The sequence below is a fragment of the Artemia franciscana genome, chromosome 2, assembly GCF_032884065.1.
Source record: "Artemia franciscana chromosome 2, ASM3288406v1, whole genome shotgun sequence".
Lineage (NCBI taxonomy): Eukaryota > Metazoa > Arthropoda > Branchiopoda > Anostraca > Artemiidae > Artemia > Artemia franciscana.
The window spans coordinates 59,667,865-59,692,871 of record NC_088864.1 but is presented as its reverse complement, the minus strand read 5'-3'; the positions used below and the strand labels follow the sequence as shown (position 1 = coordinate 59,692,871).

The following is a 25,007-nucleotide window of genomic DNA, read 5'->3' as shown; positions in this document are numbered from 1 at the left end:
CGTAGTCCAGAGGCTGGTAGTATCCTTATTCGGTTGTAGACATTCCGCACCGAATCCCGTGGCTGTAGGCCAACCAACAAACGAACAGCATTATTTTGAAGAACTCGTAGGGGCCGGACAACGGAAGCAAATTGTGGATAATATAATATGTAGGGAAAAAATGCTTAAATTTTCTCATTACACCTAGGTTTCGAGACAAAAATTTACTCACAGACTGTGCATGAAACCTATATGATAAAATCCCAAAAACCTCAGGTACTTAATCGATAAATCACGCTTTAAAATTCCACAATGTGTAACAATATCATTAATCCAAGGATAAAAACAGGAGATCGAGAAAAAATGACAAATTTTGACGTACCAACATTAATCTTAAGCCTATTTACCCTCAACCGAGAATGTAACCTATCCACATTATCTTTCATCGATGTCAGAAGCAATTCTTCTGTTTTTGCAGCGCAGAAAGTCACTGTGTCATCCTCAAATAATGACACAGTTTCATTCCGGATACTTTTAGTCATGTCACTAATGCTAAAACAACAATTATGGATACAATTAGGCATATCGTTAATAAACAAAAGGAAAAGAATCAGGCTAATAACTGATCCCTGTGGGACACCACAACTGACTGGGCACAACTCCGATTTTAAACAATCCATCTCTACAAATTGGTACCGATTACTCAGGAAACTACGCATAAGATAGGGAGCTTTACCTCGAATCCCATAAACTTCACAGTTTTCCAAGAGTAGACCGTGGTCAACTGTATCAAAAGCCTTCGTCAGGTCTAGAAATACTGTACCAACCTCAAATCCTTTGTCTAAACCCATATTAATAATACTTGTCAGAAATATCATGCATCCTACGTCTTCCTATTCTTCCGGAATCCAAACTGATTAATACAAAAAGATTAAACTTCTCAAGAAATGTGGTTAACCGAGAACTAAAACATTTTTCTATAAGACGAGAAATAACTGATAAAACTGATATAGGGTGATAATTACTAAGACCATTTCTGTCACCACCTTTATAGCATCCTTACTTCAACGAAGTTCAACCAGGACTTGGTTGAACTTTGAGTCCTGGTTGAACTTCGTTGAAGTAAGGATGCTAGGGCTATTTTTAAAAATAGTTTTAAAAAGTGTTTTTAATTATTTAGTTTTAATTCTCACAAGTTTGAAGTAAGTTCATTTATATATATATATATATATATATATATATATATATATATATATATATATATAGTTTCTCTCTTATTCTTGTATTGTGCTGAAGACGGCCCTTCGACATAGGGCCAAAATATCCACAGAACTAATTTCCACTGTCTTGAAAAGATTTTCCCTATTGTCTCTGCTTTGTATTTGGGTGTTATGGAAAGGCAGTGTGGTCTTCGTCGATATTTTCTCCTGTAACACCACAGATTATTTGCCAGGTTTTCAATGGGTTTGCTTTAGCTTCCTTCAATTTCAAGCTAAAATACATTCTTTTACCCTCACTGAGAAAATGATCCAAACCATTACGAAAAACACGGTATTGTTCTTAATTCTCATACGTAGGTTCTAAAGCTTGCAACTTAAAGAATCTATCTCTTAGATTTATTTGATTCGATTTCATCCTTTCTCAACATTCACTGCGGTGCACAGCAGGGAACTATCATTTTCTTAATAATTTTTAATCGAGTTTTAAAGAATCTACTGAATCATTACAAATTCGTTAACCGTTTATCTAGTTTCGCACTACGACTTTTGCGTCTCTGCTGAACTAGCGTTATTTATCGTCTATGGAAGCTGCCTGAAAATAACTTTGAAATTTCAACAATTGTTCAATTCATTCCATGTTAGATGCGCGGACAACACAATGATACACATACCAAAATAATACTGTGACACTGTCAAGGCTTCGGACGGTCTCGACCATGAAATCCCTGTACAAAAAGCTAGAACTACGATAGGTCAACAGTTCCTAATTAGGATTGTAGCTAGCTTCTTGATGGGTCGGACACCGTACGCTAGGCTGCATAATAATCCGATTTCATCATTTTTCAACATTCGTTGCGGTGCACCCCGGGGAGCTATTATTTTCTTAGTAATTTTTCATCGAGTTTTAAAAAATCTACTGAATCATCACAAGTTCGTTAACCATTGATCTAGTTTCGCACTAAGACTTCTGTCGTCTCTGCTGAACTAGCGTTATCTATCGTCTATAAAAGCTGCCTAAAACAACTTTGAATGATTTCAACGATTGTTCTATCCATTCCGTGTTAAATGCGCAGACAAACTGATTACAGCACAATGATACATATAATAAAATAATTCTGTGACATTGTCAAGGCTTTGGACAGTCTTGATCTTAAAATCACTTTACAACAAGCTAGAACTACGGTCGCTCCACAGTTCCTAGTAAGAATTATAGCTGGCTTCCTGATGGGTCGGGAACTGCACGCTATGCTGCATAATAATCAGATTTAATCATTTATTCAACATTCATTGCAGTGCAATTTTCTAAATAGTTTTTAATCGAGTTTTAAAAAATCTGTTGAATCATTACAAGTTCATTAACCATTTATCCAGTTTCACAATACGAGTCCTGTCGTCTCTGCTGATCTAGCGTTATTTATTGTCTAGGGAAGCCACCTAAAAATGACCATTAAAGATCTTAGTTCTTATTATGTTCATGTCCAGTTAACTACAATAAAGGACTGTCCACAAACATCCTCTAACAATAATTAAGTAACGGAATAAAAACAAGACGTTGTGACGGAAGACCTAACGGCAATAGAACAGTGTTAGTAAAGAAAGTAGCATGTTGGTAATCAGTTGATAATTTACTTAAGTCTCTAGATGGCAGAATTCTAAACCCTAGATGACAGAATTATATGTTTATTGACAGAAATTATCCTGAGTCGCCAATCTCCTCAAACTGAAAGGTAACAGTGGGTAATGACATCTAAAAAACTTATAATAAGGTTATGTGCCTGAATGCCAACTTAATGTCAACTGCCTACTTAACGTCACTGAACGCTACTTAAAGTCATAGTGCCTACACAACGCAACCATGATATAGACGATAGTTCGGATTATACTCCGAAACCGTGAGGAACCCTATGATCAAGCCCTCGCTAAATTAAATTTATCTCCACTTAAAGTCCGGCTTCAACACCTTATTCAGCAATTTAGAAAATCCGTCCTAGTCAATAAGAGCCACCGAACAATACTACCCGAACCAGCCCCTCCCAATAGCCGAACTCGGTTAAAAAATAAACTTGTACCCCCTAAAGGACGAACTAATCGTTACGCCAACTCATTTGTACCTTTCTTCACATCAATTTTTAATGCTGAGTCGTAGTGTGTGATTTTTGTTTAGATGTATGATTTTTGTGAAAAAACTGAATTTAGCTATGCTACGATAGTCGTTTAATGCTGAGTCGTAGTGTGTGATTTTTGTTTAGACGTATGATTTTCGTGAAAAAACTGAATTTAGCTATGCTACGATAGTTTTTAAATATACCGTTCTCTCTCTCTCTCTCTCTCTCTCTCTCTCTCTCTCTCTCTCTCTCTCTCTCTCTCTCTCTCTCTCTCTCTCTCTTTCCCTCGAGCTGTTCTGGCACTAAGAATAATTACAATGTATCATTGTCACATTCTGTGTTGAGAAAATAAAGAAGCTTCAAGGCCAAAAACATTTAAAATAAAAATATTTATTTTAAAAATTATTATAATTTAAAAAATTATTAATAATTAATAATTTAAAAAAATATTATTATAAAATTTTTTTAAAATAAATAAAAATTCATAAAAATAAAGAGACAATTAAAAACTTCGACTCTTTAAAGTTTAGCAATTTTTCTTTTGCTCATTATGATTTTCAAATAATTTAAACCATTTTTTCATTCGAAGAAACGATTCTCAAATACACAAATGGAGTATTTCACATCCACCATAGAGAGGGAAGCACCATTCCTGCTAATAAAACGAGTAAATACTTACTATATAGTCTTTCAGCAATACAGAAATACCACCAGAAAGAGCTTGACTAACTAATCCATTATCATACCTGGAATAGTCTTCACTGAATCTTACAACAGTTGAAAAATCCAAGCACAATGGAAGGAACCTATAAGAAAATAAAACATACTTACAACTAAACATTGTTAGAAAGTAAAATTCATACAAAAGTCAAGCATTAATAAGAAAATTGGAAACATACAAGCCATACACACGAACAACAGTTCTGCCATTAGGGAGAGGGGCTAGAAAATTGTTACTGGAAGTGAAGATGGGGTATAAGAGCGAAAATGCACATTTAAAAGCCACTGTCATTTAATTTTGTCGGGGGGAGGGGTAGGTTTGAAGTTAGGTTAATCATAATGAAATATACCAAAACATGATGAAAATATAATAGATTATTAACAAATTTATGGAAACTAAAACAAATAATTATGGAAGGGGGTCCACCCAGAACGCATTATATTAAATACGTAACCTAACCCAACCAAAATACCATCTCTATATAATAAATATTAAAAAAAAAATATACCTACAACGTAGATCAAACAGTTCGTGGTAACGAACTGTAGTAAGGAGCGACCCGGCTCAATAGTAACCAAAACTCTAAAAAATAGAATTTTGATACCAATAGCTACATCAAAAGAATCGCATTTTAATGCTGGTTTTAAATATATAAGTTTCATCAAGTTTAGTCTTACCCATCAAAAGTTACGAGCCTGAGAAAATTTGCGTTATTTTAGAAAATAGGGGGAAACACCCCCTAAAACTCATAGAATCTTAACGAAAATCACACCATCAGATTCAGCGTATCAGAGAACCCTACTGTAGAAGTTTCGAGCTCCTATCTACAAAAATGTGGAATTTTGCATTTTTTGCCAGCAGGCAGATCACGGATGCGTGTTTATTTATTTTTTTTTTCCCCAGGGGTGATCGTATCGACCCAGTTGTCCTAGAATGTTGCAAGAGGGCTCATTCTAACGGAAATGAAAAGTTCTAGTGCCTTTTTTAAGTGACCAAAAAAATTAGAGGGCACCTAGGCCCCCTCCCACGCTAATTATTTTCCCAAAGTCAACGGATCAAAATTCTGAGATAGCCATTTTATTCACCATAATCGAAAAACCTTTTAACTATGTCTTTGGGGACGACTTATTCCCCCACAGTCCCCGTGGGAGGGGCTATAAGTTACAAACTTTGACCAGTGCTTACATATAGTAATGGTTACTGGGAAGTGTACAGACGTTTTCAGGGGGATTTTTTGGTTGGGGAGGGATTGAGAAGAGGGGGATATGTTGGGGGAACTTTCCATCGAGGAATATGTCATGGGGGAAGAAAATTTCCATGAAGGGAGCGCAGGATTTTCTAGCATTATTAAAAAAAAAAATATGAAAAAGTTTATTCAACTGGAAGTAAGGAGCAGCATTAAAACTTAAAACGAACAGAAATTATTACACATATGAGGGTTTCACCTCCTCCTAATACCTCGCTCTTTACGCTAAAGTATTTTTAGTAATTTCAACTGTTTATTCTACGGCTTTTGTGATGGTCATTCTTAATGAATTGGGACAAAATTTAAGCTTTAGTGTAAAGAGCGAGGTACTGACAAGGGGGTGAACCCCTCATATATGTAATAAAAATATGAGAATACAAAAGTTCGTTACGTAAGCTAATTTATAAGTTATGTATATCTTTTACTAATAAAAACATTCGTAAAAAACTAAAAGTTCTAGTTGCCTTTTTAATTAACGACTTACTCCCCCACAGTCCCCGTGGGAGGGGCAACAAGTTACAAACTTTGACCTGTGCTTACATATAGTGATGGTTATTGGGAAGTATACAGGCGTTTTCAGGAGGATTTTTTTGGTTGGGGGAAGGGGTTGAGAAGAGGGGGATATGCTGGGGGAACTTTCCATCGAGAATTTGTCATGGGAGAAGAAAATTTCTATGAAGGGAGAGCAGGATTTACTAGCATTATTTAAAAAAAAAGAATTAAAAAATAAATGTGAAAAAGCTTTTTCAGCTGGAAGTAAGGAACAGCAATAAAACTTAAAACAAACAGAAATTATTACCCATATGAGGGGCTCACCTCCTTCTAATACCTCGCTCTTTACGCTAAAGTATATTTAGTAATTTCAACTATTTATTCTACGGCTTTTGTGATTCAGGGGTCATTCTTAATGAATTGGGATAAAATTTAAGCTTTAGTGTAAAGAGCGAGGTACTGACGATGGGGCGAATCCCCTCATATATGTAATAAAAACATGAGAATACAAAAGTTCTTTACGTAAGCTAATTTATAAGTTACATAAATCTTTTACCAATAAAAAGATTCGTAAAAAATTAAAAGTTCTAGTTGCCTTTTTAATTAACCAAAAAATCGGAGGGCAACTAGGCTTCGTCCCCTGCTCTTTTTTTCTCAAAATCATTCGATCAAAATTATGAGAAAGCCATTTAGCCAAAAAAAAAAAAAAAAAAAATGCAAATTTCGTTTTGATTATTCCTCTGCGGAGAGCCAAAATCAAAACATGCATTGATTCAAAAACGTTCAGAAATTAAATAAAAAAACAAGTTTTTTTAACTGAAAGTAAGGAGCGACATTAAAACTTAAAACGCACAGAAATTACTCCGTATATGAAAGAGGCTGCTTCCTCATCAACGCCCCGCTCTTTACGCTAAAGTTTTTTACTGTTTTAAAAAGAAGAATTGAGAGAAAGAGTCAAACTTTAGCGTAAAGAACGGGGCGCTGATGAGGAAGCAGCCTCTTTCATATACGAAGTAATTTCTGTGCGTTTTAAGTTTTAATGTCGCTCCTTACTTTCAGTTAAACAAAACTTGTTTTTTTATTTAATTTCAACTGAGCCTAAGCTAATGGTCTGCGTATACGGACCGTATAATCCAATTATTGTCAGATCTTCGCGATCTATACTCTCGAGTGTTTACTGACTAACAAGGAAGTACCAACCTTTCTTTCATTACAGGCTTCAACAGTGACATCAAGCCACTTCTTTTGTGGTGCTTAGTGTTTTACGTACCACCATCAAACAATTACCCAAAACTAAGCCTATAAAGTTGTTTTGATAAATACCAAGTACATATTTCAAAGAAACCACGTTTTAAAGCCATACTAAGCCGCTTGTTACCGCCAATCCTAGTGTCCCAGCATTAGTTTTAAGACTTATCTTACCATCTGACAATTCCCTGTATTATATACATTTTAAGCGTTTGCTCAAGCCGTGACCCTAGTAAAACAAGAGTCAACATCAACATGAATTAAAGTAATAGGTGGGAAATATCCACTGGCTTTGGTACGTCAATCACGGGAAGACCTAATAAGAGGTCAATTTTGACAGGCAGCGTATCATCCAATTGTCCAACAGTCACAAAACACCTCATGAGAGTGGATGGAAGTTACGTAAGTAAAATAAGAATTGGTCACTAGAGCATAATCAAACTAAAGTACAACTAGTTAAACTAAAAAACGTACACATGTATACCTAGCACACCAATTCAGCAGTTTTTTTTATTTCTTCTTAGCAGCAAGATAAATATAATTTATGCAACTAATAAAGTTGCTGATGTTGTTACAATTTTCTTTATGATTTTTTCTGAATAACACTAGATGACCATTGCTTGTTTGTTTTGCTGAATGAAGTTTGCTGAATGAAGCGTATTTTTTTCCTCGAAACAAACTTTAGTTTCCCCTCATATCACTTTCCGATACCTTCCATACTGAGATACTTCGAGGTCTGACATTCTGTCAGAGTATGTAATTTAAAAAATTCTTGGGAGGTATTTAATTTTAAAAACAGCAAGGTGAGATTAGTCACCGTCCATTGGTGCAATTCAAAGGCTGTAATTACAATTGAAGTATTAAAGCTGTCAAAGAGTCTTGCTTTAAGTTCTAGTGACAAATCACACAACGTGGTAAATTCCTGGTATAATTGCTAAAAAACAAAACTTAGTAATTTCTTAATAATTTGAAGAGAATTTCAGCTTATAACGAAAAGAAAAAGACAAACCTTGCTACCATATCTCTTAAGGGTGGGCTCATGGTTTCATCAACAGTAAATGTTCGTACTGCATTGTTAACTTCGCTGAATATATATTGGCCTTCTATACCAGAGAGGACATAGAGAAGGTCTTCCACTATTAGATGTTCTTGAGATTCAAATGGCACAGGGCCTGAAATCAAGCGTATTTATCATAAATATCTTTAAAAATTTTAAGCATCCATAACTCCTACCCACACACAAAATGGAAAACAGTTACGTAGTGTTATTACCAGAAGCTCATATTTCTCTAGGGTACTCTCACAATTACAATTAGTTAGTTTCTGATTATCAGAGGGAGCGTACGTTTTCTTTCTTGAGTGGCCAAAGGCAAGCGATTACTACACGGAGTTTAAAGATATTACATATATTAAGCCATTTTCATTAAAACAGGACAATATTTATGTGTAGTTTCGTGAGTAAACCCTGCTTTGTAACACGGCTTGAGGATCGATTTATAACTTCCAGGGAATTTTTATGGGGGGGGGGTAGGGTGACAGGGCTTATACTTTTCCGTTTGGGGAATAGAAGATCATTTGAAAGGGGGCAGATGGGTGTAAAGAGCGACGCTTTGAGTAGATTGAGTTGGAGGAGGAGCGTATGTAACTGTGTCGGCCTTAGGCTTGGTCTATGGTGTGTTGTTAGTAGTAGTAATATTAGTATGCACTTAAGTTAGGTCTTAAATTTGAATGAGCTTCTATCAGCTATACTTAAATAATAAACCAGAAAAATCATTTTTCTTCTTTTTGCACGGAGGACAGCTGACCAAAGGTCTCAGGGTGTACATTATTTTCGAATTTTTACTAGCTGAATAATTTTCTTCTTAATTTCTTCCATGCTGTTTTTATTCCTTTGGTTGCATTCAATTTCAAGTTTCAAGGCATTTTGAATTAAAAAATTCCTCATTTCATATATTATTCCAACACGTTATTTTTTTTCTTTGTAATTTTTATTACTTTATCTTACTTACTCTTCAAGTGTTCAAATTACGAGCACTGACCTCTTAAATAGTGTTGCTATTACTTAAAAAACTGATTGTAGCTCTAAGCTGTCCAGCAAAGCTGCATACACTCCTCCCCCATCTCACCCTATTCAGATTTCCGCTTTTCACTCCCTCCCATGAAGTTCCTACTTCATTTATATCTTTCTTCGCGTCTTTCTACCTCCTTTTAGGACATCATACTTTTGTTTGACCAAGATGAATTGCCTAAAAGCACAACTTTTGGGAACCTAGCAAACTTCAACTGGAAATTATGACCTAGCCCTCTTAACCTTTCATTCACTATAATTACTAGTAATGTCAGTAACCAATGAGAATAAACAAGCAGTAAAACTTCCGCAGCTGTGAGCACAAAGAAATTGAACTAACTTTTTTTCGAATTGTTGTTTGATATAATAATAGTACAACTTTAATAATTCTTTTATGAACTATTATATAAAAAGTTAAGAAAAGCGGAGTAAAAGAAGAGTAGAATTGTCAGAGAAGACCCCTTAATTACCCTTGGGTAATTCCTGACTGTCAATATTCAATTGATGATATACAGCCTTTGAAACAAGTGCCTAAAATTGCCCTTGGGTAAATCCTTTGGAGAACATGTAGCCCACCTTCCTCAGTTTTTAAAGACCGCTCATTTCAGGACCATGCATAACTACTGTTTTTTTTCGTGAATTTCAATATCTTAAACTTATTACTAAGAATTAACTCCCCATTCTTCCTTTTTATAACTACAATTTTTTTTTAATACCAAAAAACACTCCCCTTCTCTATTAATAATGCTAGATATAAAAGTGAATCTAACCACTCGGTCAGTTTTTCTTGGTACCTTATAGCACCTCTTTGCACGAATTCATTTCTAATTTAAGTGACTTAATCTTCTTTAAAGTAATGCTCAGCCTGCTCTTGCACTCTGGAATTCGGAAACCTCACATTTCACCTTATATTTACTAGAATACTCAAATCCTCAGCATAATCCTACAGCCTACATAATTCATGCTTTCCCAATACTTTTACTAAGTTCCTTAGGACAAATTCATCAAGTAATTCATGCCTCTGATTCAACTCATTACCATGCCACCCGGCTTAGCCCCCGTAATATTACCCTCATACTCATGTGACAATCAACCCATCAAACCCTTTCTTTGTTTACTAAAGATTTACTTCTTCCATCAAGTTCATGAACGAGTACATGGCAATACAAAGTCAACAGGATAGAATAAAAATGAAGTAATATTTCTTAATCCATTTTTTTTTTATAAACGGAGTACTTTTTTAAATAATACGAATCATATTAGCCTACTAATCTGGTATAAAATAAAGGGAAAATACTTAATAAAGCTTTTGTATTGCCCTTGGAAAGCTGTATTCTACTTTTTCAGATCATTCTGTTCTTTACCTTTCTGGGCTTTATCCAATACTTAGGAATAAGGATTCAGAAACAGCGTATCGGCGTTTGTCGTCTCACAATGGCTTAATTTGTTTGTTTCATTAAAATTATTTATTTAATGTTATTGTTGTTAAATTGTTTTCGGTGTTTTATTGTTTTTTTTGTGTGTGTAATGTTATTGTTGATTTTTGCTTGTGTTTACTACACTAATTATCTTCTGATGTCAGTGGGTGTTAAAAGTAAATATATATATATATATATATATATATATATATATATATATATATATATATATATATATATATATATATATATATATATATATATATATATATATATATATATATATATATATATATATATATATATATATATATATATATATATATATATATATATATATATATATATATATATATATATATATATATATGCCGTTTTCTTTCACTTTTTAAAGAGCATACACATGCAAACATTAAGCTGACTTTAACAGAAAATATAAAGGTTTTCTTAGCAATTTATTTTAAATTTCTGAGTATAGAATAGAACAGAATATATTTATTCACTACAATAGCCGGAGCTAGCATTAGCATGTCATGACAAAAATAATTTATACCTTCAAAAACACTCACAGGAAAATTTAAACAAACAACATATTAATCAAACATTAAATATTAGTCACGTCAATATTATTAAAATGACGGGTAAAATATGGAACAAATGATTTGCGTTATCTCTCAGTACTATATGCTGAGCAAGTCAGTAACTGTGGACAATTGTTTTTTATTTGTCGAAGTCTAGTAACTGGTCCTCCAGTTGGGGGGCTCGCAAAGTTGGGTAGTAGACAACAATGAGCTGGGGAATTTAAACAATTTAGTCCAAATCTATATGTTAAGCCATGTCTACGACTATCAAGTGAGTCCAAATTGAGTTGTTTCAGTGCATCTTCGTAAGTTGAGTAGTTTTGTCCAAGTATAATTTTTACAGCTCTTTTTTGTATCGTCTCAAGTCTATCTGTTTGATCTTTTGTCAATCCCGGATGCCAAGCAGGACATGCATACTCAAGAGAAGGTCTAACATAGCTGCAGTATACAGACTTTAAAACCTCAGTTGGTGTACCAAATCTTTTTAGGTTGGAAAATGAATATAAAAGCGAGGCGCCTTTTTTAGTCAGATAGTCAACGTGCGAATTCCATCTTAAATCATCGTCCAAAAGAATCCCAAGTATTTTAACAGTTTTCTTTGTTGGCAGTATGGAATTATGAGAAGAGTGGTTGTTACCCTTTAGGAAGGAAAATGTCATATAAGAGCTCTTAGTTTCACTGACCGCCAGTTTTACCTTTCCTAGTTCAGCTTTTAGATCATGATAGATTTTGATCAAGTCAGACTGTTCAGTTGTCGGAGGGCTTAGTCGCAGTGATAAAACAGTTAAATCATCAGCAAACTTAAAACGCTCACGTATTGTTGTTAAAATACGGTTAAAAACAATAAGAAAAGAAAGCGGGCCTAATTTAGTCCCTTGTGGCGAACCACAAAAAATATTTACAAATTCAGATGGCTCATGATCAGGAAGTTGGACACACTGAGATCTTTCAAAAAGAAAACTAGCTAGCATTCGTACAACAAATGGACGGGCACCCATAGCCTTTGCTTCTTCCACAACTACATTATGATCAAGACTATCAAAAGCCTTAACAATGTCTGCAAATAATGCTTCAACATAGGCCCCATTATTCTCTAAGTGCTTAAGGATAGTATCCAATAATGCAACCAAATAATGAACAGTACTATGCCCGGATCTAAATCCAAATTGTTGGGGATCAATATTATCATTTATGTCCTCAAATAAACAATCAAAAATAAAACTTTCAAATACTTTTGAGAGAGCTGGAGTTTTCGAAATCGGCCTCATCTCGGTTATATCTTTAGGTGCCTTGCATTTGGGGATTGGCGTTACATATGCCTGTTAAAAAATACATGGGAAAACACCATCAATAAAACACTGGTTAAAAATTGCCGTTAAAGGAGTAGATAAAAGATCAGCACACTCAATAATCAATTTAATTGGTATCTCACTAGGATAACTAGATTTACGAGAATCAAGTGCCTTTAACTTTTTAGCAACTGCACAAATCTCTAGTATAGGGATATTTGAAACTGAATCATTCGGTGGTAATTTGCTTAGTTGCGGATGAATTTTACAAACAGATGCAAAAAAGTTATTAATTTCACTAGGTAACAGGGGTTTACCATTGACATCTCTTACTTCAACTCTGGTTACTTTTTTCCCGATAATGTTCTGAACTAAGTCATGGAACTTCCTTGGGTTGGATTAATATATTTTGCTTATTATTTTAGACCCATACTGCTTACGAGAACATCTTATTTTATATACAATTAAATTTCTTACTCTTTTGAAATCTTTTACGGATCCAGTTAAATGCAATTCGTTCCTCACTTTTATCAGATTCCGAATCTCTTGAGTAATCCACGGTTTACCATTAGATTTCACATATATTTTTTTTGTGGGAAAATTTCACAGTATTTTTCGAATAGTTCCTTACAGAATAAACTTGCCATTTTGTCACCGTCAGACAATGAGAGAATATCACGCCAGTCACGATCTGTGAGCCATTTCTTGTAGAGATTTACTAGTTCAGGTGAGAAAGGCCCTGTACACCACACTATTTATTTGTCGATTTGGGATAAAATGATTGGGTGTCCAAGCAACACACAAGTGATCACTCAAACCTAATGGGGTAATGTAACTGGAGTCTTATAATATTCAGGACAGTTGCTAAAAATGAGATCCAACATACTGTTACCTCTTGTGGGCACATTCACAACCTGCTTAAGTGATAGTGAATTACTTGGCCATTTGGCATCTAAGTCATTAAAGTCACCACACATTATGATACCAGCATTAGGATACAAAGATCGTACATTGTCAGTGCAATTCTGTAAGTAATTCACAAGGTCTTTACGATAGGGGCCACGGGGCGGATAGTAAACAACACATATCACCAGTGATGCCACTTCCTTGGGAAGCTTCTTAGGCCTGCACCACAACCATAATACTTCAAAACCATGCTTATTTGGTATATTACTGAAAGTGAGAACTCGATTTCTTATAGACGATCGACAATTAATACCAACACCACCACCATGTGTTACTGAAATATCATTGGGTGTCATTCTAGGTTTGAAATAGGTATCATATCCTTCAAATGCTACAACATCTTCAGTCGCGGACCATGATTCACAGATACAAGCAATATCAACCAGTTCATTCTTCAAGCAAAGTTCAACCTCTTCTAATTTGTTCATAAGTGACCGGACATTTGATAATAGTATTTTCGGAAATATATAGGGATGAAAGGGGGGCTTTACACTGCGGTCTCGAATCTCCTCGCCAACACATTGAATCGGTTTCAAGTTGGGATACTCGGAAGACATGGTTTGAGGGGTGGGTGAATCTTTGATTTCTTTGAAATTCCAAATTGGTTGGTTGTTAGTACTGGATATATTGTCGGAAGGCTGGCAGATGTTGGTTCTTGCCAGTTTCTCCAAGTTTTCACGAGGAGTGGTTGGTATGAGGGGGGAGGGATCTGCATTGGCTTATTTAAGACAGGTGGTTTGAGCTTCAAACTCATAAGTGGGACTGTAAACTGTTGTCTTTGGCAACCATGTTTTAACAGAGGTGGAATTTTTCGCTCCCCGTTTTTTGAACTTCGCAATTCAGTATTGGAACGTAGCTTTTTCCTTCTGGGGGAAGTGAGATGCACATTAGGACAACAGTTCATGAAACAAAGGCCATGAGCAAATTTTTACGGCAGATGCCTTTGAAATAATCCAAGCAAATATGGAGAAACTGTTAGGACAGTAATACTGTCCTAGGAATGTAATACTGTTAGGACAGTTAGTGAAGGCAGTTTGCTTCCCAAGCTGTCACGAAAAATTTAAAATAAGCTTTCAAGGATCTCCACAAATCTTGTATTGAAAAACGTAGCTGTAAAATCTCTCAAACTTAGAAGTCAGCTTAAAAAAAAACTCAAATACTGGCACAAAATACAGCAGTATTGGATAAATAAACCCGGTTTTAGTTTGAAAACACTACGTCTGTAAGTCCTTAAGACTTAGGATTAAGGGGCTCTTATATTTCACACACATTTCAATCGATAATGTAAACATGGATATCTGGCCAACACATTCTTTCCTTTCCAAAAAACCGCACTGTTCTTCTCTCAAATCTTCATTTATAGCATTGTTTATTCTTATAAATTTGCATATGACCCCTATTTTAGCTCAAACTAGAACCTATAAATTTTAAGGCAAAATCTGATCATTTTAAATCAGATACAGCAATATCTGACGACCATATATCAAAATATAGGGTCATTCTTGTCCCCTAACAATATCCAAAACACCCTAAGCAAAGTGGAAGATATTTCTGAACTAGAAGGACAAACTCATAGCCTCAGACCCCATGATACAGGCAATTAGTCTACAGTTTCTAAAAAACATGCTTGTATTATGAGGATAATGAAACAAACACTACCACTACCAACAACTCACCGCAGCACCAAGCCACCTAAGGCAAACACAGCTATACACGCTCTTTCTACATCCCATCTATTCAAAGCCTCCCTCTTTATACCTTCCCAGAAAGCCCTCATTTCTCTTAAATTTTTCCAAACGAGATCCTCCCACCCCGACCAAAGACGCCTAGCTATTTGTTTAGCCCCAGACAGTTGGCCAAAAAGGAAAATGTTTAGCAACCTGTCATCCTTCATCCACAGAGCGTGCCCTAGAGATATCAACCTTCCTCTCATTATAGCCCTAGAAAGCAGGATTAACCACATTTTTAGTAGAACATACTGTTTGAGATATGGTCAGTCAATCGGGTACAAAAAGTAATCCAGTGGTAATTTCTCTAGAAAACAACTAGCAAATCTTCCTCTGTTTTTCGAATTGCCCAAGTTTCATAACCATACTTGTCATCATTGTAGCTTCCAAAAACCTAATCTTGGTTTGCACACTCATCTTTTCTATTCTTCCAAACTCTTTGAACTGTAAAAAAAAAAAAAAACCCTATGCCTTCGCTATTTTATCCTTAACATCTTCACTGCACATAATACTACCTAGGTAGGTGAAGATGAAACAAATCATGCAGAATATAACCAATAATAGTTACAGGAATGTCCTAATTACAGCAATAACAGTTGTATTTTCACAACCATGAATAGGGAAGAATCTAGGCGGATCTGGAGACTCACACCCCACAATCTGCACATAAGATCACAGCTGTTGCAAAATTGCGTCCTCAATACTATAAAAACTTATTATTCTGCAGATTTTAATAGTCTAATACGATTTTTCAACATAAAAATGGTTAAAACCACAAATTTACAAGAATAAAATGTACATTTTTGTAATTGTTGTAACTCTTATTACTTTTTTTCCTAGGTAGATTTATGAAAATCCAAGAAATATATATATATATATATATATATATATATATATATATATATATATATATATATATATATATATATATATATATATATATATATATAGGCTATAGCTTAATTTTTTTAAATCAAATGTATTTCTCACATTTTAAGACAGCAGGAAAATTCCTCCCAAGAAGCAGAAAAAGGGACATTCAAGACACAGCACACCTCTGCCAGATCTAAGAGGGTTCAACTGGTAGAAGCCTCTTTCCCTTCCACCTCCAAGTTACAAAAGCTCTGTGTTCCTTACTTGTGTCCCCCCCCCCAAAAAAAAACAACAAAAAAACATGGATACATACCAAGAATTTTAAAGGCAACTTCTTCAACATTTGGTTCTGAAGGATAGTTAAGACTATAAAAAGGTCGTTCAACCATCCTTTGTGAAACTGTTGGCAACAAATTCCTCTGATCCTGTAAAGTTCCTGATAAGTTCTTGCTCCCAGGTGTGGCATTAGAAGTACCTTGCTTGTTTGAAAGGTCTTTCAGCTTCTTCTTTAGCTACAACAGAGGATAATTCTTTTGATCAGTTGGGTTAAGAAATCTTGCAATTCCTTGCCTTTTTTTATTAACAATGAATATTGATTTTCATAAACCACACTGGCCTGCCATCACGCTTTACGTTGCTTTAAGTTGTAGTGACAAATCACACAACATGGCAAATTACTGGTATAAATACTAAAAAACAAAGCTTAGCAATTTTCTGAATTATTTGAAGGAGAATTTCAGCTTATAACGAAATGAAAAGGAGAATAAAATAGATAAAAGACAAAAACAACAATGTGAACATCAAAATGGAACAAACACCCAAATTAGAATTATAAAGCTAACAACACTGAATAGAATGAAAGGTAAAACAAAAATCAGAGATAATAAACTCAAATCAAAAAAGGGGGTCTGCCACTCGCCCAAAATCTAATGACTAACAATGTTCTCAATTAGAATCTAGACAAGCAACAAAGATTCTTTCAAATAAAACAAAATAAAATAACATCCTTTTTATCTGAACAATCTTAATTTTTTTGTAAACTTTTTAATTACGAAATATATTGAAGAGATAGGGTACCCATTCCCAAATAAGGCTCCTCTAATGTGATCAAACTCTACATAACGAAAATGCACTGAACACATACGCATTGCTCTGTCAACTAATGAAGTCCCTGCCACTCGTTTCTCATCAGGAGAATGATTCCACATGTAATTTAAGTACTTTCAACTATGTGTAGGTTTTTGTAAACCTTGAACCTCATCCTGCAGGATTCCAGTGTACCAAGACATCTAGGAAAGGGAAGCAACTATTAATTTCTGATGCTTTAGTGAATTTAAGTTTCATATTGATGGATTTAACCAAACCAAAGAAAGATTCTAGAGAATCTTCCCAATGTTCTCAGATATAAAAATATCATCTTTGGAAAGACCCCTAAATATTGCCTGAACAAAACTTTGTGATACAGCCAGTTCCAATTGGGGTGCCCCTCCATTCACCAACAGAAACTGATAAAATTATGGAAAATCTCGAAAAACACAGGACGGCAGGGTGTTTCATCACCACGTTTTCTTGACTTTGAGTTTGATCACATCAGAGGAGTCTTATTTGAGAATGGGTACCCAATCCCTTCAACAAATTTGGTAATTGAAAAGCGTATTAAAAAAATTACAAAAACAGATAAAGATAACTCAGATCAAAAGGATAAATTAATTTACCTTGGTCTTTCTTAAATTCACTTGAAAGAATATGAGTTGTTTGTCTAGATTTTAATTGAGGGTTTTTAATTTTTCCAATTGATTTTTTTGCTTTCTTTTGATGTGTTTTTTTTTTGCTTTTGTCATTTTATTGACTTTATTGTCATTTTTTCTTGTCTAAATCGTTCCTATTTTCGCTCAGAAAATGGTAATGTGATTTTTTGAAACTTTCTATAATATCATAGGCAGCACAATAGCGCTGCCTAAGTAAAGTGCAATGTTTGCATAATGTCTTATTTATTTACTTTTTTTTTGGTTTCTTCAGACCAGGGCACTTTGTTTAGATGGAGTTATGATCGAAAATTCGGAGGGAGCTCATTTGATTGGAAATTAAAGGGCCTAGTACCATTTTTATAGTCAAAAGTGCTTGGAGGGCCACTAGCCCCCTCCCCTTGCTGTTCATTTCTCAAACACATCCAATCCACATTTTAAGATAGCCATTTTCTTCAGTGTAGTTAAAAGATGCTGAAATTATTTCATAGAGGATGACACCACCCCCTACCACACAGCCCTCAGGACAAGGGTAGTAAGTGGTTTTCATATAAAGGGTGGTTGTATAAACTTCAGAGGGGACCAGATTGGAAGGGTAATCAGAATTTCTAGTGCCCTTTTTAAGAGCCAAATAATCAGAGGGTAGCTACATCAGAAGGGGTTCATTCAATTGGAAATTGTGATGTCTAGTGCCCTTTCTAATAGTGCAAAGTGATTGGAGGGCAATCAGTCTCCCCCTACTGCACCATTTCCCCAAATAATCTAAACCTAATTTTAAGATAGGCATTTTGTTCAGCATATTTGAAAGGTTCAGTAATTACTTCTTTGAAGATGACAGCTCCCCCATAGCCCTCAGGGCATGGGTTGTAAGCTAAGTCTCTGGGAAATAAAAGGTCTTTATGAAAGGGGTGTTTATCTGAACTTTAGAGGAAGCTCATTCGATTAGAAATTTGAAGTTCTAGTTCTCTTTTAAGAATCAAAAGAGAAGGAGGGCAACTACCCCCCCCTCCATGACACCCTCTTTTCCCAAACACATCCAATCAAACTTGTGAGATAGTCATTTTGTTCAGTAGAGTTCAAGGAGCATATAACAATGCCTTCAGAGTGGACACAACCCTCCAGAGCCCAGGAACAAATGTTGTAAGTTATGCCTTGGGCATATAAGGTTTATGGAATGGATGGCTGTATGAATTTTGGATCAAATGGGGCTCATTTGATTGAAAGTCAGAAGATCTAGAGTCCTTTTTAAGAATCATAAGTGAGTGGAGGGCAACTTGTCCCTCCCTCAAAAGCAAATCATTCACCAAAACATTCACCAAAACTTTTTTTTGGTTTCTTCAGACCAGGGCACTTTGTTTAGATGGAGTTATGATCGAAAATTCGGAGGGAGCTCATTTGATTGGAAATTAAAGGGCCTAGTACCATTTTTATAGTCAAAAGTGCTTGGAGGGCCACTAGCCCCCTCCCCTTGCTGTTCATTTCTCAAACACATCCAATCCACATTTTAAGATAGCCATTTTCTTCAGTGTAGTTAAAAGATGCTGAAATTATTTCATAGAGGATGACACCACCCCCTACCACACAGCCCTCAGGACAAGGGTAGTAAGTGGTTTTCATATAAAGGGTGGTTGTATAAACTTCAGAGGGGACCAGATTGGAAGGGTAATCAGAATTTCTAGTGCCCTTTTTAAGAGCCAAATAATCAGAGAGTAGCTACATCAGAAGGGGCTCCTTCAATTGGAAATTGTGATGTCTAGTGCCCTTTCTAATAGTGCAAAGTGATTGGAGGGCAATCAGTCTCCCCCTACTGCACCATTTCCCCAAATAATCTAAACCTAATTTTAAGATAGGCATTTTGTTCAGCATATTTGAAAGGTTCAGTAATTACTTCTTTGAAGATGACAGCTCCCCCATAGCCCTCAGGGCATGGGTTGTAAGCTAAGTCTCTGGGAAATAAAAGGTCTTTATGAAAGGGGTGTTTATCTGAACTTTAGAGGAAGCTCATTCGATTAGAAATTTGAAGTTCTAGTTCTCTTTTAAGAATCAAAAGAGAAGGAGGGCAACTACCCCCCCTCCATGACACCCTCTTTTCCCAAACACATCCAATCAAACTTGTGAGATAGTCATTTTGTTCAGTAGAGTTCAAGGAGCATTAAACAATGCCTTCAGAGTGGACACAACCCTCCAGAGCCCAGGAACAAATGTTGTAAGTTATGCCTTGGGCATATAAGGTTTATGGAATGGATGGCTGTATGAATTTTGGATCAAATGGGGCTCATTTGATTGAAAGTCAGAAGATCTAGAGTCCTTTTTAAGAATCATAAGTGAGTGGAGGGCAACCTGTCCCTCCCTCACAAGCAAATCATTCACCAAAACAAATCCAATCAAAATTTTAATAGAGCTATTTTATTCAGTATTTTTGGTAGGTCCAGTGATTATGTCTTTGGGATGTCAACCTCTCCACAGTCCTCAATGTAGGGGTTGTAAGTTTTTTTTTTTTTTTTTATTAATACCAAATATGGTAAGCTTTCAAGCTTGTTGCACTAAACATAATAAAAAGAAGTTAAGACAATGCTGACAACATAACACAATCATACAAATCTATGAAAATAACAACTACAGCAAACACTGACACATAATACTATAAATGATTTAAAAATGATTTACTGTGAATATGTGTTTCTGCTAGTTTTGTTTTGAATCTGTTTATGTCATCTGTTAGAAATATTTCAGGTGGAAGGACATTCCACGGCTTCCACACCCTGCTGTAAAAAGAACGTTGGCCTATTTTCCTTTTTGAAAGTGAGGGGTACAATTTATGTGGATGATAACGGGTCCTGTTAGTGTCATTAAATGTGAAGAACTGTGATATACTTATATTATCAATGCCTTTGATTATACGGAATGTGTTAATAATGTGTGCCCTATCCCTTCAGAATTGAAGACTTGGCAATCCTAGCCTGTGCAGTCCGTTTTCATACAGCAAATGTTTCAAATAAGGTACAAGTTTAGTTTCTGTGATTTGTTCATTATACATTATATATATGTCATTGAGAAAGGTACTCATGTTTGAAGTTTATTTTCCAAAAGATGAAGAGAATTCAGGTGAGAATTTCAGAGAAAATTGAGGGGAGTGTTGAACTAAATCAAGACACACTATGTCTACACAGATTGTCAAAAGAGCATACTCATGAATGAATGGGTATAGTAATATGGAACTTTCTGGAAATGATAAGCAAGATGATCAAAAAGCAAATATTTGCATGCTACCACTACTACTACTGCAATTACCACACTACTTCATTTAAAATATTGAAGGAAGTTTTGACCCAAATCACATGACATTATGTGCTTGCACATTCTCAAAAGAGAGTGCTTCAAGGATTGATTTGGTGATTAAGTTAGAAATTTCAGAGAATGCTAAAAAGGGAAATCATCTGACCAAAAAGCAATATGTACAGACTACTACTAAAACTTCTAGCACTGCTACATTTACTACTACTACTACTGTATTACAACTACTTGTAAAGGCAATATGTTAATGCTGCTGCTGCTACTAGGACCACTGCTATTACTATTAATACTACTATTATACTATGAAGACTACTACTATGACTATTTACAATTATGCCCAAGGGTATGACGATGCTTTTTTTTTCGGGGGGGGGGGGTGAACCTAATCCCAGCACACCATCTTCAACACAGGTTTCTCAAAGGGTGTAACTGCAATATCTTAGGAACAGATTAGTGTCTGAAGTTGAAGCTAACAGGGCTTGTTGTGGGGGATGTTAAACTAACAAAAAGAAAATATCTGCATCTTATTGCTACTGCTTCTACTCTTACTCCTACTACTGCTACTATTATTACTACTTCTACTACTACTGCTGCCACTAAAGTTAAAGCTACTATTATTAATTACGCTGCTACTCATAATACTTCTGTTACTAAAAATAAGGGTACTAAGGCAAAAATTGAAACCGTATGGAACTTAATGAAAACAAACTATGCACACACAGGTTGTAAAGAGGACACATTAATATTGTTCAGGAATGGTTTATGGCATTAAGTTTAAACTTTCAGTATGTCTTAAAGGGGATATTGAAGAAACCAAAGGTGCTATGTGCATACTGGTACTACTGCTACAACAACTATTGCTACTATACAAGCTAAGAGCATTAAGGTGAAGCTTTCAAGGAATATTTGGGCAGATGTTGAACTAAATCAAAAATTTCTAGTGTCATCTGTAAGAGTCAAAATATATTGTAGGGCAAGTCCTTCTCCAGAGCCCATGCATTTTTCAAGTACATCCAATTAGAGTTTCCAGACAGTCATTTTGTTCAGCATTGTAGAATAGTCCAGTAGCTACATCTCTTGGGATATTGGTTATGCCAGCCCCTGAAAATTATGCAATTGGCCCATTATACATTAAAACTAAATGTTGCTTAAAAACTAAATTAAAAGGCACTGTGTGCACGGTTGCCAATACGACACCTTAGCAATATATCAAGAAAGGCCAGGGGTATTAAGGTGAAACCTTTGGGATTGCTACTATTACTACTTTTGCTCTTACCCTTGATCTTGCAGAATTTTGCCTGCAAGAAGGTCTCTATCAATGAGTTTAGTGACATTGTATGGCTCAATGAGATTAATTTTGATGGAGTGATTTTTAGAGAATTCAATGCTGACTTTTGCTGAGTAACTGGTTATTATCTAGATAACCAAACAGCTCATCATTTATTATACTTTCCAGAACCTTGCCAAGTACCAAAGTAAGGATGATAATATGGTAGTTGCTAGCTAGCCCCTTTTGTCCCTTCTTAAAAATGGGCTTGATGTAGACAAGTTTCCTGTCACTATGGAGGTATTTTGGAGTCAAGGTCATGTCTAATAGCTTAATAATAGGTTCCACTAAAAGTTGGGCAGTTTATTTGAGATATCACAGTCATATATCTGGCCTAGCAGCCTTATTCTCATCAAGATTTTTGACCCTTCTAAGAATATTTTCAGTGGTTATAAGAAGGAGAGACATAAAAGCAAGAATCAGGAGTGAAAGTAATACAAGTGTTGGATTGAGCAATACTTTCATCTGTTTATTTGTCTTATTTTTTTATTTCCTTGGGATAATTGTACTGAACCAGTGGTCTTAGAAGATTGGGAGATTGCTCAGTATGTCAAATCTGACATACATTCTGAAAGGGATTGATCTATTGCTAAAAAGCTATGCAGAAAATGTACATAATCTGAGCTGCCTCCTTTGTGGTTTAGGGGAGAATTTTATTCAATTTCAAGTAGAATATAGAAAAATAGGCCTTCAGTTTAATGAGAAGAAATCAGAAGTGATGATGTTTAATGCTAAGCAAGGGTCTGCTGTTGATGTTAGGCTGGGTGGTGCTACTGTTTGGATTGCCAAACACATAGTTTATTGGTGTTGTTGTTTGGGGTTTGATGCATTCAACCAATAGGTAATATGCGTTTGTATCACTCAATTGTTCTGTGCCTTCTATAGTCACTAGCTTGCTTGGATGTCAATTCAGTCAGTATTCACTGAACCAAACCAGTATCACTTGACTAGCTAAGGGAGGAGGGTCATTCGCCTGCAGCAACTGCCTGCATTGAAAAACAGGAATCAAAATACTGCAACTATGCATTGTCAAATAGCAATTAAAATACATATACAACTCAATAATAATAAGTAATACAATTTTTGCACATTATAACCAATATCATACAACCAAATGCTGATAAAATATATTTAAAATGATGAATACAGCAATTCTAATTTTTTTAAAAATATAGTTTATAACATAGTTTATTTGGGCCTCTTCATTGGTCAGTCTAAGCTAGAAACATGTCACCTTTTGCAGAGTCATCTGCAGAAACAGATCTATTTAGCATATAGCTGTGTTGTAGTTTATAAGCATCATTTTGATTGGCAAATTTTGGCCCAGCTGTACAATGCAATGACACTACCCCATTATCTGTATTTAAGTCCCTTTTGGAGGATTTTCCAAAAGGAAGATAAGAAAGATTTGTAGTCTACATATTATAAATATGCAAAGTACCTCTTACAGCTTCCACCATGGACAAATAACTGCATTGTAACAAGTCAGTATGGGATTATTGACCCCAATGAAGCAATCATAGCCCAGATCCCCAGATATAACTCTATTATTGTTACTCATCCTTGGGTAATTATTTTGAGGCAATAGTTTTGTTTTTTGTAGTAAGATATCCATTTGTTCTTTATTTTTCTTGTGTTTGCATATTCTTTTGTAGTGTGTTTTTTGCTTTTTTATCTTATACTCCATCTGTTTCTTTTGATGGGAAATAAATATATGCACAAATACATAAATTAGTCATTAACTATGAGATATCCAATTGATTTAAAGGTAGCCTGTCAAAAGACTATACATTGAGCTTATTGGTGTAAGGGGAAGGAATTCTACACAGTTATGCATTTGATCCTGAAAGGCTATGTAGCCTATACAATGAAAGGTTTTCAAACTGGATAATCTTCTGGTATGTGCCTAATGGATATAGTTTTTATTGCAAGGGATGAAATGGCAGGGCAAAAAGGAGCCTATAAGAGAAGCAGTATGGCCTATGACCCATCCCTAATGTTTTTAACGAGTCACATAAAAACCATAGTAAAATTCTAGTTTAGTGAATTCTTGCTATCTTAGAAAGGGGTTAGGTTAGGAAAATAAAACTTTTGGGAATGGGTCTAAAGGTTAAAGTATATCCCAGGAAGGTACTTTACAGTGGCCATCTCTACTCCTTCTCCCTCTAGAGGGCCCTGAAATTTGCCTACATGGCAAGTCTATACATATTGAAATTTTGACAAAACAAAATTTAACCTTAATTTTCAGTTGCCACCTGCTTTTTCTCTGCCTTTATTTCTAAAAATGCAATTTTTTTCAAAATTTAGGAAATGTATTTACATATCTTTAAAACCTTATAAATTGGGATTGAGCAAAGTTGTGAAGCTGAAAATATTTTTGTTGTACTTCATTCAAGCAGAAGATCTATTCTGTAAGGTTGCACTTTTATGACACACATATTTTTAAAGGTCATCAAAGGTCAGGAGCATCTAGAGGGAGAGGGGGTGGAAATAGGTACTTGAAAATCCCTTCCCAGGACATACTTTGGCCTGTAGACCCATTCCTGAAAGTTTCATTTTCCTAATCTAACCCCTTTCTGAGATAGCAAGAAGTCACTAAACTATAATTTTACCAAAATTATAAGTTGGTAATATAGTGGTGCACAGCACAATTATTTTAAGGATTTGTCTTTCAATAGCAAAAAATTGAGCAAAGAAAATGGGTTTAA

At 35.2% G+C, this 25,007-nt stretch overlaps 1 protein-coding gene across 3 annotated transcripts in view; it reads right to left on the bottom strand.

Moving 5' to 3' along the window:
- The window catches only part of LOC136043862 (gamma-tubulin complex component 2-like), a 92,791-nt gene that overhangs the window by 54,953 nt on the left and 12,831 nt on the right, over nucleotides 1-25,007 (bottom strand). For all 3 annotated transcript variants that reach the window (XM_065728815.1, XM_065728813.1, XM_065728814.1), the window contains exons 2-4: nucleotides 16,247-16,445; nucleotides 8,021-8,183; nucleotides 3,984-4,110 (exon numbers count right to left, since the gene is read on the bottom strand). In XM_065728815.1, coding sequence (XP_065584887.1) covers nucleotides 3,984-4,110; nucleotides 8,021-8,183; nucleotides 16,247-16,322 — 366 coding nt within the window. In that variant the 5' untranslated portion in view covers nucleotides 16,323-16,445. The remainder of the gene's footprint in view (nucleotides 1-3,983; nucleotides 4,111-8,020; nucleotides 8,184-16,246; nucleotides 16,446-25,007) is intronic.